General features: G+C 34.7%; 1 protein-coding gene across 2 annotated transcripts in view; it reads left to right on the forward strand.

Moving 5' to 3' along the window:
• The window catches only part of LOC5572235 (gonadotropin-releasing hormone II receptor), a 275945-nt gene that overhangs the window by 146127 nt on the left and 111869 nt on the right, over nucleotides 1–17949 (forward strand). For both annotated transcript variants that reach the window (XM_001653870.3, XM_021850350.1), the window contains exon 3: nucleotides 12645–12872. In XM_001653870.3, coding sequence (XP_001653920.3) covers nucleotides 12645–12872 — 228 coding nt within the window. The remainder of the gene's footprint in view (nucleotides 1–12644; nucleotides 12873–17949) is intronic.

Raw genomic sequence — 17949 nt, forward strand, 5'->3', positions numbered from 1 at the left:
CTGACTCGTCTGAATGAGTCATTTATGGGCACAAATGTACGCCATGATACAATAAGTTATGTGAATACTTACATGTAGGCGCTTTCCCTCTTTCCACGAACGTTTCAAAACATTTCGAGCTCATGTTGGTTTCTGCAGCTCTGATTTTTCGGCGTTGACAGATGCACTTTGCCGAAATTCAGTGAAAGTATTGGTTTGCTGATTGTTTTGGTAAAATAGATTACCGAGTCTCAGTTATTTATGCAAACTACCGATTTTCGTCAATTTGCATCTGTCAATATCGCTCATCTGTCAAAATTGGACGAGATTTCAGTAAAAATATGTTTTACCGGCTGAATTCGTCATTCAAGTTTACCGAGATGAAATTCTACGATTAAGTGTGTAGAAGAATAAGTTCAAATTAAAAATTGTTGACATGCCAAGAACAGCCGAAATACGTTTGCAAAGGTTCTTTTTGATAAAAAAAAACAATACAGATTTAAATTTTTTTGCATCACAGATTTTTACCAAGATTTTTGGAGCTTGACTTAAGATAAAAAAGATTTTTTTCAGCCAAAAACACAGATGGGAATTGGAAAAAATGTGGCAACACTGATCATAAGTCAGTTTTGTGAACATTGTTGTGACGAACGGATGTGCCGGTTTGAATCCGATTCTTTCTCTATCAATTATTCGGCCGATGGTGAAATCTACCGAAAGGTAATTGATATAATTAACGGATACTACAATGGCGCAGACGGTAGAATCAAAAAGGAAAAGTTTTAATGCGTTTGTTTTGTTTGTGATCTTGAATAGTGAAGAAAATGGTGATAAGTAGGATTGGTTTGGAAACGAATTCCCGATTCGATTTTGCGGGAGATAAAGCGTCCCAGTAGGCTGGAGGACTGATTTCGGAACGAATTTCCGACAATTTCACGGACCAAAAAGCGTCCCCATTAAGCTCCCTGCCGGAGGGCAGAGGAATAGGCTGGAAGATTGATTTCTAAACGAGTTCCCGACAAATTTGCGGAACAAAAGGCATCCCCAGTATTGGTTTGGAAACGAATACCCGATGGTATTGCGGGAGAAAAAGCGTCCCCAGTAGGCTTCCTGCCGAAAGTGCAGTGTAGTAGGCTGGAGAATCGATTTCGGAACGAATTCCCGACAATTTTGCGGACCAAAAAGCGTCCCCAGTAGGCTCTCTGTCGGAAATGCAGAGGAGTAGGCTAGAGGAGTCAGTGGAGTGATGATGATGATGATGATGGCAGGGAAGGGCCGTTGCCCCCTCTGGTGATAAAAAAAAAATAATAAATCAACTGACTTGCTACATTGTTGAATATATTTTTGAATTTTTATGAGATGGTCTTCAAAGTTCACGTTTACGTAAAATTGCGTCATGATAAACTTTTTGAATTACTGTAGGAATTTGATCAATAGCAGACTTCTGCCGGAGATTTTACCAAACATCATTTGAACGTTTTATCAACAGCAGGGTGCCAATGGAATGTATGGGAAAAATTTTGCCATCGATATTCAAAAAATGGTAGTGCTCAAAAGTTTTGTCTCCTCGAAAAAAGTCCACATGCAAAATTTGAGCTCAATCGGACTTCATTAAGTGGACCCCCAAAGTGGTCAAAGTTTGGCTTTTTTGACCCATGAAAAATCTCCAAAGGTGGGGTACATGAAATTTCCGAAACCGATTTTTTTTGATGCCAGATGTCTTAGAAATGCATGAAACGTCGAGATCTGGTGTTATTTGGAAAATTTATTTTTGAAAAAATCGACCTTTTGGGAATTTTTGAGTTGGGGAGTGAATTGAATTTGAAATGAACGATTTGAATTCAATTGCTGAGAAATTCAAGACAATAGTATTGAAACATATCCTATATCATTGTTGGCCACTGAAAGCATATATGGGTGGGCCTTTCTGTCGAAAAATCATAATTTGAATGGGATGTTAAAAACAATAGTATTTTATCACCTCTTTCATCATCGTAGGCCATTTCCTTCATTAGATTCGTGATATTTCATTGGGAAGGCTCACTTATATTCCATTACGGTGGACCTTTAAAAAAATTGAGAATTTGAATGGAATAGTAAATACGAGAGTGATTAAACATCTCTTATGTCATCGTAGGCCACTGTCAACATATAATATGTGATATTTCATTGGGGCTATTGTCCTCAGTTTTGCATAAGGGTGATCATTTAATTTGTAAATTAAAAAAAAAATATTCTCATCAGATCTAACAAATCAACTTTGTTTGTATAGTTTTGAATCATGATTCTTCATTGGCATGCAACTCTTCGTTAAGTTATTTTCATTAAGGGTTTCTTTTGAACAGTTAAAATAAAACGTTCCAATAACAATAATCAGTGAATTCAGTGAAGCACAACTCTAACTGCCATAATCAAAATACATAAAAAAAGGAATGAAATAATTTTTGACGTATTCAAATTATGACAATAGCTTGATGGGCGACGATGAAGGGCTACAAAAGTGGTTAGTTTATATTTTCAAAAGAGATTCTCAGCCTTGGGTTCCTTCATTCCCGAAACAAAAGTACGTTGCCTTCTGCTTGCTATAGTACACGCGATTCGGTTGTGACAACGTAGGCAATTCCAGTTTTAACAATCAGTCCTCGTTTATTCTTCAAAGATGTAACAAAGTTCCTTCTAGAAATTTCGTCGGAATGGAATGAATTTTTTCGTTGGAGTTTTCAACGGAATTTTCTTTGGAGTTTCCTTTGGAATTTTAATCGGAATCGGAATTCCATCGAAATTCCTTTTAAAATTTTTTATTGGACTTTTCTACAAAATTACCTTTAAAACTTCCTACGGAATTTTCATTAAAATTGGAAATTTATCCTGAATTTGCTTCGGAATATCCTGTGGAATTTTCTTCGGTATCTTTAGAAGTGCCCTTTTGAATTTTCTGTGGTATTTCCTTCGGAATTTCATTCTGAACTTTTCATTGGAATTTTCTTCGAAATTTACTTCGGAGTTTCTTTTTGAGTTTCCTTCGAAATTTTCTTTGGAATTTTCTTTGGAGTTTCCTTCCGAATTTCTTCTAGAGTTTGTTTCGGTATTTCCTGTGTATTATGTTTGGAGCTTCCTTCAGAATTGTATTCGAAATATTATTTGGAATTTCTTTCGAAGCATTGGAATTTACTTTGGAATTTCCTTCGAAATTTTCTTTGGAGCTTTCTTTGGAATTTCATTTGGGATTTCTTTTGGACCTTTGAAATTTAGTGCGAAATATTCTTAGAAATTTCCTTTGCAATTTTCTTTGGAATTTCTATAGAGTTTTCTTGAGAATTTCCTTACAAATTTGCTTTGAATATTACATAGAAAATTCCTTAGAAATTTTCTATTAACTTCCTATTTTCATTGCAATTTGCTTGGAATTTTCTTTAAAAATTTCTTTGGAATTTCCTTAGAAATTCCTTTTTGAATATGCTTTGGATATTTTTCAGAATTGTCGTCGGAATGTCCTTTGGAATGTGCTTCCGAATTTCTTTTAGAATTTATTCAGTTTTTTTTATTTTTTTTTGGGATTTCCCTTATATTTTGAAAGTTTCCATCGAAGTTTCCTTTGGAATTTCTTTTGGATCTTTGAAATTTCCTTAGAAATTCCTTTTTGAATTGCATTCGGAATTTGCTTTGAATTTTTTTTATGGAATTTCCTATGGAGTTTTCGGAATTTCCTTTGGAATTTTCCACGAAACTTTCTTCGGAATTCCCGTTGGATTTTTTTTCGGAGTTTCCTTTGGAATTTTCTACGCAATTTTCGTCAGAATTTGCTTCGGAAATTCCGTTGGATTTTTTTTAGTTTCCTTCGGAAATAACTTTAGATTTTCCGTCGAAATTTCTGTAGGAGTATCCTTTGAAATTCCTTTGCAGTTTTCTTTGAGGCTAGTTATCAAATTTTCTTCAGAATTTCCTTTGGAATTCCTTTATTACTTCCTTCAAAATTCTCTTTGAAATTTCTTTCGGAATTTCGTTTGCAAATTTGTTATAGAGTTTCCTCGGAACTTCTTATGGAGATTACGGAATTTTATTTAGAAGTTTTGATTGGAATTTTTCTTTGGACTGTTTTGCGTAATTTTCATAAGAATTTCCATTGAATTTTCTCGGAATTTACTTTGGAATTTCCTTCGAATTGTTTTTTCGGAATTTTCTAAGGAGTATCCTTTAAAATTCCTTTGTATTCTTCGGAACTTCATATCTTATTTACTTCAGAATTTCCTTTGGAATTTCTTCATGAATTTCTTTCAGTAAGTTGCTTCAGGAAGTTATTTTGGATTTCTTTGGAATTACTTTCGGAATTTCTTTCTTCAGTTCTTCAAAATTTTCTTAGGCGTTTCCTTTGGAATTTCTTTCGGAATTTCTTCTGGAATTGCCTTCGGAATTTCCTTTGGAATTCGCTTCGGAAAATCCTTTGAAATTTCTTATGGAATTTCCTTTGCTATTTCTTTTAGAGCTGGCTTCGGAATTTCATTTGGAATTTTCTGCGCAATTTTCGTTTATTTTTATGGAATTTCCTTTTGAATTTGCTTTGGAATTTCTTTCGGGATTTTCTTTGGAATTTCTTATAGAGCTACCTTCGGGATTTGATTTAGAATTTTCTACGTTATTTTCATCGAAATTTACTTTGCAATTTGCTTCGGAATTTCTTCTGGAGTTTTCTTCGGAATTCCTTTTGGAGCTTCATGCTAAATTTGATTCGGAATTTCATTTGGAATTTCTTTTGAAGCTTTGCAATTATTTCGGAATTTTCTTTGGAAGTACCTCTATAATTTTCGTTTCCTCTGGAATTTTCTTCGGTATTTCCTTCCGAATTTTCTCTGGAATTTCTTTCGGAATTTCCACTGGAATTTTCGTTGGAATTTCCTTTGGAATTTCCTTCGGTATTTCCTCTAGAATTTCCTTCAGAATTTTCTCTAGAATTTCCTTCGGAAATTGCAAAACTAAATTGGAAAGGTCACTGAGGCTCAATGCTTGATCTCTGAGATGAGTGCATCTGAAATCACGAAGTAGCAAGCGGATTTTGTATGAGACGAGGACTCCGAACTGATTCAGCTTAGTGAAATTCCGAATAAAAATCACGCAAAACTTTTCAGAAGGACCTTTCTAACAATGAGAGGCTTTCTAGGAAACTCTTTTGTTGTTAACTAAGTTACCTTTACATTTTTTGTCGAACATAACGCAAATATTATGTAGTAGTCCACACCATAATCTTTCGGTCTGTAGATATTAAGGTTGAAATTTTTACAATGACACCATAATTAAGAAAGGTGGACGAGACTTTTGCGAGAAATCATGGTTTCAAACTATACGAAAAATGATGCACCCTAATGGAAAATGAGAGAAACTCCATAAGGCGGCATCCACAAATTACGTAACGCTCTAGGGGGAGGGGGGGAGTAGGCTCAAGCGTTACGGCTCATACAAAAATTTAAAAATTTTCATACAAAAAACGTTACGGACGGGGGGGAGGGGGTCGTAAATTTTCAATTTTAGCGTTACGTAATAAATGGACGCTGCCTAATGAAATATGTTAACAGTGTCCTACGATGATGTCGCATATCAAATGGAACTAGAAGCGCATGAATTCAGAGGAATGTAAAGCCTCTCTAAACAAAAATGAAGACAATGGCCTACGATTACACTGCGGAACACGATTTTGTCTCCAGCATCAAAATACATGTTGAAAATGCAAAAATTGACTATTTCAGCCAACTTGCATGCAAGTTTGCCAGCTTGTAAGGAAATTTATTTGCTTAATTTGCCACAGAACTCAAACTTTATGTGTATAACAATACTAATCATCAAAGTTTATAATACTTTTGATGCGGAAAAGTTATTTTTTGATGGTTTAGAGAAGTATTGTAATTTGCCATATAAGAGAAACGAAGAATTTTGTATGGTTGCAGCCTCCATGTTGAAAAAATCAGTTTAATCTAAATTTAATCGTGAAATTTCAACCAAAATATATCTAAAACGAAAGTTTAAGTCCTCTTTTGCATGCTTGGTGGATAAGATCACAAACAAGTTTGATTAATCATACTCTAAATTTCATGTAAACATCAATAAAACCAACGTTTTATACAACTTTGGCGACCTGTAGCTAAAAATTGTGACGTGGTGGGAAATATCTGAGAACGGCATCAGATTCAACAATCCCAAATCTACTAGAGACACATAATTTGATCCTTGAGATATGCAAAAATGTCATTTTTGTTGCGCTGTGTTATGAAAGAGGTGTTAAAATACTATTGTGCTAAAAAAAGGATCAAATTCAAAATTTCTTTAATTTCTTCTTTTTTTTAATTTTCGGCAAACACCAATGGACAATAAGTGAGCCACCCTAATAAAATATCATGAATCTAATGAAGGAAATGCCCTACGATGATGAAAGAGGTGATAAAATACTATTGTTTTTAATATCCCATTAAAATTATGATTTTTCGACAGAAAGGCCCCTAATGGAAAATAAGTGAACCACCCTAATAAAATACCACATATTAAATGTATAAAATGGCTTACGATAATGTGAGAGATGTTCCAATACTATTGTCTTCAATATTCAATTAAAATTCTATTTTTTATATTTTTAACAAATAGGACCATCCTAATGGAAAGTAAATGAACCACCCTAATGAAATATCACATATCATATGCTTTCAGTGGTAAACAATGATATAGGATGTGTTTCAATACTATTGCCTTGAAATTCTCAGCAATTGAATTCAAATCGTTCATTTTAAATTCAATTCACTCCCCCAACTCAATAAAAAAGTCCCAAAAGGTCGATTTTTTCAAAAAACAAAAATTTTCCAAATAACACCACTCGACGTTTCATGCATTTCTAAGACATCTGGCATCAAAAAAAAAATTTCGATTTCGGAAATTTCATGTAATGATTTTTCATGGGTCAAAAAAGCCAAACTTTGACCGCTTTGGGGGTCCTCTTAATGAAGTCCGATTGAGCTCAAATTTTGCATGGGGACTTTTTTCGAGGAGACAAAACTTTTGAGCACTACCATTTTTTGAAATTCGAAAAATCGATTTTCATTGGCACCCCAATCAACAGTCCTTAACGTATCATGAGAAGGTTTTTGCCAGTTTGTTATCTTGATATGAAATCCAGGAATTCTTCGAAGATTTTGCCATGGAATCCGATCAGAGATAACTCAACATATTCGCCAGGAATTCTGTCTGGGATTCCTTTTAGTTTTCAGAACATACTGCAAAGTTTGTAGAGATCCCTCCAATTATTAATCTCGGATCCTACCACCAGGAAATCTTCACCATATTTTAAGGAAATTTCTTCATGCATTCCTTCTCGAACCTAATCGGAAATCACACCCATGATTGCGCTTTAGGTATTATGTGTTTTAAAAACTCACTTCATGGTTTTTTTTCCTTTTTTTAAACCATTCTTTCGTTTTTTCTTCAGATGTTTTCAATAATCACTCGATAACTCTTGTGTCTTGAGTAGTTCCAAGATATTATCCGAACATTTTTTTCTTTAACAAATTTTAATTCTTTAATTGAACATATAATTGAAAATTGATAAGGGATTTCTCCTGTGTACTTTTCCAAGCATTTCTTCTCTAATTATTCTGGAAATTACTCAATGTATCCCACAAAAAGATCTTATTACGATTTCTACAAGTATTTTTTTTAGTTTCCATTAGAGATTTCGCCAAGAATTTTATAAACAAATTCTCCTTGGAGTTATTTTAGGGATTACTTAAAAAGTTCATTAACAAATTATAAAAAGATTTCGAAAATTTGGAAATTTTATAAAGCTACAAGCATGTGTTCTGAAATACCTAAAATGCAATTTCTTGATTTCCTCCAGGTAATTTAACAAATATCAACTAAAATTTCTTACATTGGTTTTCCAGCAATTAATCCTTTGATTTCCTTACAACATTGTTTCTAAGAATGCCTCTAAATATTCTTCTTAATATTCATTATAAAATAGGCGACAGAAAAACAAATTTAAGACTTCCTTTGAATTCTATTTTTGATTGTAAAGGAACCCACAGAGTAGCTCTTATATGAATCTCAGTAGAAATTTTGGTGATTCTTGATTCTTGGAGAAGTTGTTTGTGCTAGGAAAAAAAATTAAAAGAAATATCAGAAGAATTTTTACTTCTTTTCAACGATATACCAGATAAAACTTTTGAAGAAGCCCTTAGATGTTTTCACAAAAAAAAACTATTTAGAAACTCCTTCACAGAGTTCAATCAATAGAATTGTGGAACATGTCCCATAAAAAATACTAAGAGAATTCGAAAGAAATATCTTAACGATTTCCCAATAAACGAAGATTGATTGAACTTAGAAGAAAATGTTGAATTGATTCCTGAAATAATTATTGACAGTGCCCCTGAAAGAATCCCTAGAAGAATTCTAAGTGTTACTCCTGAAGAAATTCAGGAGGAAATATTCGAAGGAATCTGTTGAAAAATACAATGTACCATTTATTGAACACTTAGAAAAATACTCAGATGAAAACAGAATAAAATACTTGAGAAATCTTCGGAGTAGTTTACAAAGCAATCTTTGCCATATATGTTAGCATGAATATCATGAACTTGCCTTTTATTTTTTTCGTGGCCGGCATAACTAGAGGAAAAACTAAAATCAAATCCTGCACAAATTTCTACAGAAATACCATTTTCTTAGCAAATATCGAACGGATTGCTTAGAGACATGCATCGAAAAAACAAAATTGCTGATGTCTGCAAAAATTCAGAGTAAGTTTTGGATTAAATGTTTCTAGAATACATCTTCGGAAATGTTTTACACCGTTATTACTCAGAAAACAAATTAAACACATATGTATATATGACTAAAATTTTCTATCTTTTAATGAACAAAGGGAATATTTTAATAGTTTATCGTTTCATGTAAAAAAGGTGCAGAGTTTGTGTTTTTGCGTAAAATTCGAAGGTGTTGCTATCGCTTCTCTTAGATGCTGTAAAACCTTTTCCTTGAAGCTGGAAAAACTTCTCCCGAAAGCTGGAGAAGTTTGTTCTAGAAGCTGGAAAAGCTTCTCCCAGAAGCTAGGAAAGCTTTTCTAAGAAGCTGGAGAAGTTTCTCTAAGAAGCTGGAGAAGCTACTCAGAAACTGAAAAAGCTACTCAGAAACTGGAAAGCTTCTCTCAGAAGCTGGAAAGATTCTCCCAGAAGCTGGAAAGCTTCTCCCACAAGCTGGAATAAGTTCCAGCTCCTCACTGAAGATTTCTGTGTTCGATTTTTGATGAAATCAGAATGAAGATAAGAAATTATTTTATTTTATTTGGAATTTCGATTCGCGTAAAGAATCAAAAAGGAATCAAGCCAGTTAAGAAAGAAAAACCTTTTTCTGCACTCCGCTGATTCCACCACATGATGTAGCTTCGCTCAAGTATTTCCACCATCATCCCCGAAATTTTCCGGAGATGAAGAATCACTTCATCATCCTGGCAGCTAGATTTACCACAAACACAACATTTTCCAGCGACGTAATTCCTCGCAATTTTAATGGGCATAAAATTACCAGAAACCGTCCCTACACATTTTCGTCAGACAAACATTGCTCCATTTTTTCTGCCAGATTCCACCAACCGACAAGTCCTTCATCCCAGCACGTGGGCTGAAATTGCTAAACTCGCCACATAATTCCACTCGAGCCATTGTTGCATCGTCGTCGGCCAGATTCTTGGTTAGGTTGTAATATCACGTTGTCTCCGGGAGATTTTTTTTCTTTTCGCCTACGAGGCGGAGAAGAGACCCGCAGCACGACCGAGAGTGCTTTGTTTTATAATTACACAGCCGGAAGGTATGTGCTCTTACTCATGAGAAACCACCTCCCTGTTGAGTGAGTGGTGGGAAATGTTTTTGCAAACAAGACTGAATGAGGTTATGGCAAAAAAATTTCTGAGGGAAAATTTCCGCTCGGAAATGAATTAATGGCTCGAACGCACTTAATTTCGAGAGGTGACGTGTTATTGTTTCTGCTGTTTTTATTAAATTTTATCCCCTCTAATGCCAGGGAGGTGTCGAAATGTTTCAGACAGACGCAAAAAATGACACTAAGTTTTTAGCTTGTGCAGAGGGGAGTCGAGATTGATATAGATGTTGTGCTTTTATTCAAGTTGGTGCTTTTCTACGTAGATTAGGGGGAATCAGTGCGAAATACAAAATTTTGGATCAATCTCAATCTCAATCTCAATCTCAATCTCAATCTCAATCTCAATCTCAATCTCAATCTCAATCTCAATCTCAATCTCAATCTCAATCTCAATCTCAATCTCAATCTCAATCTCAATCTCAATCTCAATCTCAATCTCAATCTCAATCTCAATCTCAATCTCAAACTCAATCTCAATCTCAATTCAATCTCAATCCAATCCAATCTCCAATTAGATTCCAAGATTCCAAGATTCCAAGATTCCAAGATTCCAAGATTCCAAGATTCCAAGATTCCAAGATTCCAAGATTCCAAGATTCCAAGATTCCAAGATTCCAAGATTCCAAGATTCCAAGATTCCAAGATTCCAAGATTCCAAGATTCCAAGATTCCAAGATTCCAAGATTCCAAGATTCCAAGATTCCAAGATTCCAAGATTCCAAGATTCCAAGATTCCAAGATTCCAAGATTCCAAGATTCCAAGATTCCAAGATTCCAAGATTCCAAGATTCCAAGATTCCAAGATTCCAAGATTCCAAGATTCCAAGATTCCAAGATTCCAAGATTCCAAGATTCCAAGATTCCAAGATTCCAAGATTCCAAGATTCCAAGATTCCAAGATTCCAAGATTCCAAGATTCCAAGATTCCAAGATTCCAAGATTCCAAGATTCCAAGATTCCAAGATTCCAAGATTCCAAGATTCCAAGATTCCAAGATTCCAAGATTCGATTCCAAGATTCCAAGATTCCAAGATTCCAAGATTCCAAGATTCCAAGATTCCAAGATTCCAAGATTCCAAGATTCCAAGATTCCAAGATTCCAAGATTCCAAGATTCCAAGATTCCAAGATTCCAAGATTCCAAGATTCCAAGATTCCAAGATTCCAAGATTCCAAGATTCCAAGATTCCAAGATTCCAAGATTCCAAGATTCCAAGATTCCAAGATTCCAAGATTCCAAGATTCCAAGATTCCAAGATTCCAAGATTCCAAGATTCCAAGATTCCAAGATTCCAAGATTCCAAGATTCCAAGATTCCAAGATTCCAAGATTCCAAGATTCCAAGATTCCAAGATTCCAAGATTCCAAGATTCCAAGATTCCAAGATTCCAAGATTCCAAGATTCCAAGATTCCAAGATTCCAAGATTCCAAGATTCCAAGATTCCAAGATTCCAAGATTCCAAGATTCCAAGATTCCAAGATTCCAAGATTCCAAGATTCCAAGATTCCAAGATTCCAAGATTCCAAGATTCCAAGATTCCAAGATTCCAAGATTCCAAGATTCCAAGATTCCAAGATTCCAAGATTCCAAGATTCCAAGATTCATCCAAGATTCCAAGATTCCAAGATTCCAAGATTCCAAGATTCCAAGATTCCAAGATTCCAAGATTCCAAGATTCCAAGATTCCAAGATTCCAAGATTCCAAGATTCCAAGATTCCAAGATTCCAAGATTCCAAGATTCCAAGATTCCAAGATTCCAAGATTCCAAGATTCCAAGATTCCAAGATTCCAAGATTCCAAGATTCCAAGATTCCAAGATTCCAAGATTCCAAGATTCCAAGATTCCAAGATTCCAAGATTCCAAGATTCCAAAGATTTCAATATTCCAAGTTTTTATTTCGCAATTTTCTTACTGAGATTTCAATTTCAAGGTATTTCTTTCGAGATTGCAATTTCATGATTTTGATTTCGACATATCGATTTAGAAATATCGATTGGTAAAAATTAAGTTCCAGAAAGACTAATAGATTGCAATGTGCTTCACGAAAACTAAATTGACTGTATATTGAAGAAAATTTAGGTTGCATGTCGATTCCCCAAATTGTCTGTGTATCCCAAAGCGTTTTTAGGTTAGTTATCCGATTGAAGTTTCATTTCGGTATACCTTTTAGCCTCCTTACATTTTTGTTCAGTTCAATCCTGTTCAGTTGCCTCTCGATGACACTCAACTACCCGAATCAATTTTTCATGAGATTGAACCATCAGTTGACCACTCAAAGTTTTTCGCACTGAAATGGAGACGAGCGTTATGCAGCACATACACTACTCACAGTGTATGACCAACATTGCTACCAGCATGTTAAAATTTACTCAAGATTGTTTGAAAATAATTTTTTCGTCGTCTTATTATTGGTCAACGTGCTGGTAAAATGCCAAATCAGTTCAAATTTGCCCAAAATTTCATAGCATCCGAAAGTTGGACAAAATTTTTCGAAAGTTGGTCAAAACTGGGGCTTTGAATGTTTCAATGAGGAACAGTTTGGTAATTTAGTTTGAGAGTTAGTAGGTATAACATTTCTAGAGAAACTTATCGCGATTTTACGAATAGGGAAATGTACCCAGAGTTGATCAAACTGTTTGGACTGTGTGTAGCCCCCATCGGAGAAAACTTTTCCCGCTGAGTGAAACGTGTGAATGTCTGCTAATTTTTCATTATTTATTCTATCTCATTTTTCTTCTTTTCTCGGACAGGTCGGATGGCGCATTACGGTCCAGTGGCATGCGGGGAACGTGGCCTGCAAGGTGTTCCTGTTCATGCGGGCGTTTTGTCTGTATCTGAGCTCGAATGTGTTGGTGTGTGTGTCGTTGGATCGGTGCTTTGCTGTGATATATCCGTTGCGGGTTTCGGCTGCCCGGAAGCGGGGCAAAATAATGCTCGGTGGAGCGTGGTTCATCGCATTCGCCAACGCCATTCCACAGGTGAGCTTTGGTTTTTATTTTATTGTCTGATCCTTTCGGGGGTTATGGGAGGGATAATATTTGCGCTGAAAGCCGGCGTGTGAGTTTTGTTTGATCAACTTTTTTGGGGAAAATATTTTCATTACTCGGGCCTGGTTGCCAATCGCTGAAGTTTTGTCTTGAGGTGAAAGTGTATTTCTTTTCAATTAAACTATATTCCGCAGTTTTAATTGGTTTAGATGTTGATCTACAAGTCTCCTTTGCTAGATCGATTCCTTATTTGAATCCTTATATTCGTATCATTCTATTTATTTCACTTATTTCTTATATCTAGGTATAATTTGTTTCAGGAAAGTTTGGTAAAACTAAATTATTATATTATTAATATCATAGTAAACTCTCTTATTAATGTTCGAATCCTCTGAGCAGAATCTCAATAGAGAAACTTAAAAGTAGATGGAGTACCGTGTACCTTTTAATTCCGCTCCTAAATGCTTATCTTTGACAGATACGCGTATTTTGACTACCACTTGCAGTTTTCTTCAGTGTCAGTTACTCGTATCCACTCATCTACTTTTAAGTTTTTCTAGTAAACTCTGTTAGCCGCAGTTCTTAAAACTATTTTCTAAATTTATTCTAACTTATCCTACATATGTATGTGAAGCATTTTTCGCACCAATGAAAATTTGCAACGATTTCTTTCTCAAATTACAGGTCGGACTCGATTATCCGGAGTATCAATTTTTTTTTCACTCCGGATAATCGAATCCTCCGGATAATCGAATCACTAAGAAAATAAATAAAATCTTCGATAAAGGAATATAAATATTATCTTTTTTCGTTGTTTCATCTATATGATGCGGTGGCGTAGCCAGAAATTATTTCTAGGAACAGTAGGAGTCTTTACAAGGAAAAAACTAATTTTTATCAGCATACACAAAAAACCACTTTTTCAAACCCTCCTTTTCTTAAATACGTTCAAAACAGCAAAACCATCCATATTGTATATTGCAACACCAAATTATCTCAGATTTATGCATGAAAATTGAAAAACAAGAACATCAAAAAATAAATTCCGGATAATCGAGTCTAAAATTCCGGATAATCGAATCCCGGATAATCGAGTCCCCGGATAATCGAGTCTCCGGATAATCGAGTCCGACCTGTATCAAATGTTTCAACATTGGGAATTCTGTTGAAATAATTAGTACTAAACCAGAGAGGAAGTTACAAAATCAAATTCAAAATTTTGTTATGAATCCTTTAAAGAGCGATGGATTATCAATTGGTGAGCTCGTTTCATGATTCTATTTCAAAATAATAAAATATGTATCCCAGTCGGCTCTTAAATAGTTGAAAGTGGAGCTGATAAGATAAGATTGAGAATTGCTTATGGGAAATTTGAAAAGTAACAGGAACATGGTCAGAACCAAAGTCAGCGTGAGTAATCAGTTAGTTACAATACCAACTACTTTCGGTTAAAACCAAATAAATTGTATAAGCTAGATAAATTACATAACTTGTGCCAGTAAGGAGCTGTCAACTACTTCCACATCGGATCGACTTGCGGTCAGTCGATCGCAAGCTACCTCGCATCATCTATCATTATTCCGCATGCTTAATCAATGACCACTGGCAACAATGGCCAGTCGTTAAACAATTCCACAAATGTCGGCGCCCATCGAAAACTCTCTCAGCCATACCCATTTACATTCCACTTCTTCTCCTTCTCGGGAACAATGTGCTCATGACCGGTTCATTGAGTCGAATAATTGAAATGGATTGATTGCTGATTGATTCCTCGGAAACTTGCACGCATCATTCCCTAAGTACTAAAACTGTATTATTGAGTGGAATGTGAAATATAGTTCTTAATATAGGAAGTTATTTTATGAATTGTAACGATATGTAGTTCGGGAAAAAGTATTAACTGATAGACAAGCATGCAAGAAATTTATATTTTTTTAAACAGGAAATATATTTAAAACATACTAATTTCATTTCTATTTATAAACCACTTTAAAACAGTTACAAATCTCACGAAATGAAACTTTCATCGTTTTTTCAAATAGATTTAAAGCTGCTGCTAATAAGCTTGTGCCGAAAACGCCATTGTGCATGAATTTTCGTAAACCAATAGCAATGGGAAAAGTTTTCCTCGCGGAAAATTTCATCCAATCGATACACCTGGCGCACGAAACTCGATGTTATATTCGCATCATCACCTCGACCTATGGTCGTAAATAATTTCGCTCACTTGTTCATCGGAAAAAAAAACGATAACATAGCAGGAGAAATGTGTCGATTGGTGCATTGATCTGGACGTTTTTCCCATTGCTTTTTTACTTCAAATCGAGCATCATTTCACACTCCAAAAATTCCACACGTTCCGAGGTGTTGACACGGCAGATGTTCTCAAATACGCGCACTGACTAGGATTCAACAACTAAACATTGAAGAGAACATAATTGTTCTGTGTTGCTGGGATTTATTTCCCAACTTTGTATTAGTGAAATTGATTTATATTCGCAGCTTCATGAATTTTCATTTTTGACTTTTTTAGCTTTTTTTTAAACATTCGGTGAACATACCAAATTTTGGCAAAAAAATAACTGTGCTTTTAAAATTATGAACATTTTTATCTTTTCGGGGTGGTATTCAGTATTCAACCTGAGAAAATTGAGAGTATCTCTCACCTATTGCTTTCTGTAAAAAATCATGATTCGCAACACAGCATGAGAGTCTGTTTATATTCTACTGCTACAGCATTGATTATATCGGATGGATAATAGTGCATGATAAACCTCATGAAAACAAGTCACTATTATGCTTTTTGATTCCCGATCAGAAGAAAAGAGCAAGCCTATAAAAATCACACATCAAAGTGAGCAAGGTGTTAGACTTATTTAATCTCTGAAAATTTACAAATCTCGCATTGTTATTGGAATTCCGGGTCATTATCAAATCAAAGATTGGCCTTCTTCAAAGAAGATAAAATCTCTTACGAAAAGGTTAAAATTCATAATACCTAAATTTGACGTCACAGTTTTACTAGTAAAACATGCTTATGAATAAAATAAAGTACAATGTCTAACCGAGTATCAGGAAGTGCAATGCTAATAATTATGAGACCAATATGACTTATATGAACAACCTTGGTTTACAAAAAGGGATAATCTATGATTAAAGATTGAAGTTTGAAGCAGCTTTAAAGCAAATAATCACCATACCTGTATATCTTGATAAAACTTATTGTATCTTCAACAAGGCGGAATTCCATATTAAAATGTTAGTTGCTACGACATTAATAATTATAACAGTTTCACTATGGTCCAGAAAGCAGTTTTACGCGGAAAGATGCATTTTGCGCTTTAGAATGAAACATTAGACGAAAACGGTCTTCTACAAAGTTGCTTGTATTAGTAAGGCCCTTTGTTTGGTGTTATTGGAAATTAGGGTGGTCTACGTTTTCATAGAAATGATGTTACTATCTTTCTTATTTGTAGAAATTATATTATACATGCTTCAGCAAAGTTGTAGACCTGGGCTGCCCAACGTACGGCCCGCGGGCCGCATCCGGCCCGCGACTTCAATTTATGCGGCCTGCGGAGGGTTCGAAGATTCTTCTCATATTTTGCCCGTTGAATATTCTACCAACCCAAAGTAAGAACATACTAAACCTATTGAATTTTCAATTAAGTTTCAACCTAATATTCTTGATAAGGAAATTTTGAATTGGTTGGTTTTTAACCCTCTTAGATATTTAATTTAATGAATGATTCAAATTCCAAATCTCAAATTCTGGGTGTTTCAACGATATTTCTACCATGACTTCCTTCGACATTCATCCTTGCCAGGATTTACAAAATTTTGAACTGGATTTTTAAAGAATTCTGGACACGACTTTCAGGACAGAATTCTGGACACGAAATTCCTTGACTAAATGGCACAAAAAAAATCCCAGAGCCTCATTTGTAATGACATTTCTTCTCAATTGCGTACTGCGATCAAAGAAATGTGATTTTATTGACCATTTCATGCAATTTTTTTTTCCGACGTATCTTGATTGGCGATCACTTCTCTTGTCAGCAGCAAACCAGCCTTAACATTCGCAAGATTCTCACAGACATTTTACCAGGATTCCATAGCCAGGATTTTTAACGAATTCAATTAATAATTTTCAAGAATCCTAGGCAAGATAACAACATTACGCTATGTAACATTTTGCCAGTACACTAAACGAATTTATAATAAAATTATGAGCTGGTTTCGTTTGAAATACTTTTAAGCATTTTCAAAGATTTCTAGGTGGCATTTCAAAATGATTAATGAGTAAGATTCTGAAGGAATTCTAGACACGGTTCTTGTAAAATATTGGACATTCTGACCGAGATTCTCGTAAAAGCTTGATCAGGATTTTAGGACATTCCGATTCATATTAGGTCGGATTCTGACAGAATTCGGAGTACGATTCAAAAAAAAAAAAATAAAAACTGGGTTTTATTCTCACAGGATCTAAAATTTCTGGGGTGGATTATTCAAAATATTCTGGACTACCCAAGTAATTAGTAAGCACGATAAGGACTGTTCATTTTATAAAGTGGACACTTTGTTTATGCTATATCTTTATTATTTATTGATAAAATCGTAATCGGTTTTCTGTGTATCGTTGACCTATTATTCTAAAATGCTATGAAAATATAAAATCTTTGAAAATGCTTTTGGTTGAAGAGCTAAATAGTTTTTCCAAAAACTCTTAAAAAAAAGCTGTCCGTCAAAGTTTAACATTATTTTTCGCAAAACAGAAATCCTTATTTTTATGAACAAATTGTATGTTTGTATCCTTTACTATTCTACTAAAGGTAAAGCTTTAAAAATATCAATTATATTCCACCATTCTATGACATTAGGTAACTTTAGTGATTTACCCATTTATGGCCAAATTTGCTGATACACCATCCTTTCACTCCCAGCAAAAGAGAAAAGTAAAAAGCGTGTTCAAAACTAGTTTGGATTACTAAAGAAACTATATTAGTATAAACGAAAGCTAAATCGTGAGATTAAACTACAGTCTTAAGTATAAATTTTACTGTTTATG

The sequence above is a fragment of the Aedes aegypti genome, chromosome 3 (genome assembly GCF_002204515.2).
Source record: "Aedes aegypti strain LVP_AGWG chromosome 3, AaegL5.0 Primary Assembly, whole genome shotgun sequence".
NCBI classification, from domain to species: Eukaryota; Metazoa; Arthropoda; class Insecta; order Diptera; family Culicidae; genus Aedes; species Aedes aegypti.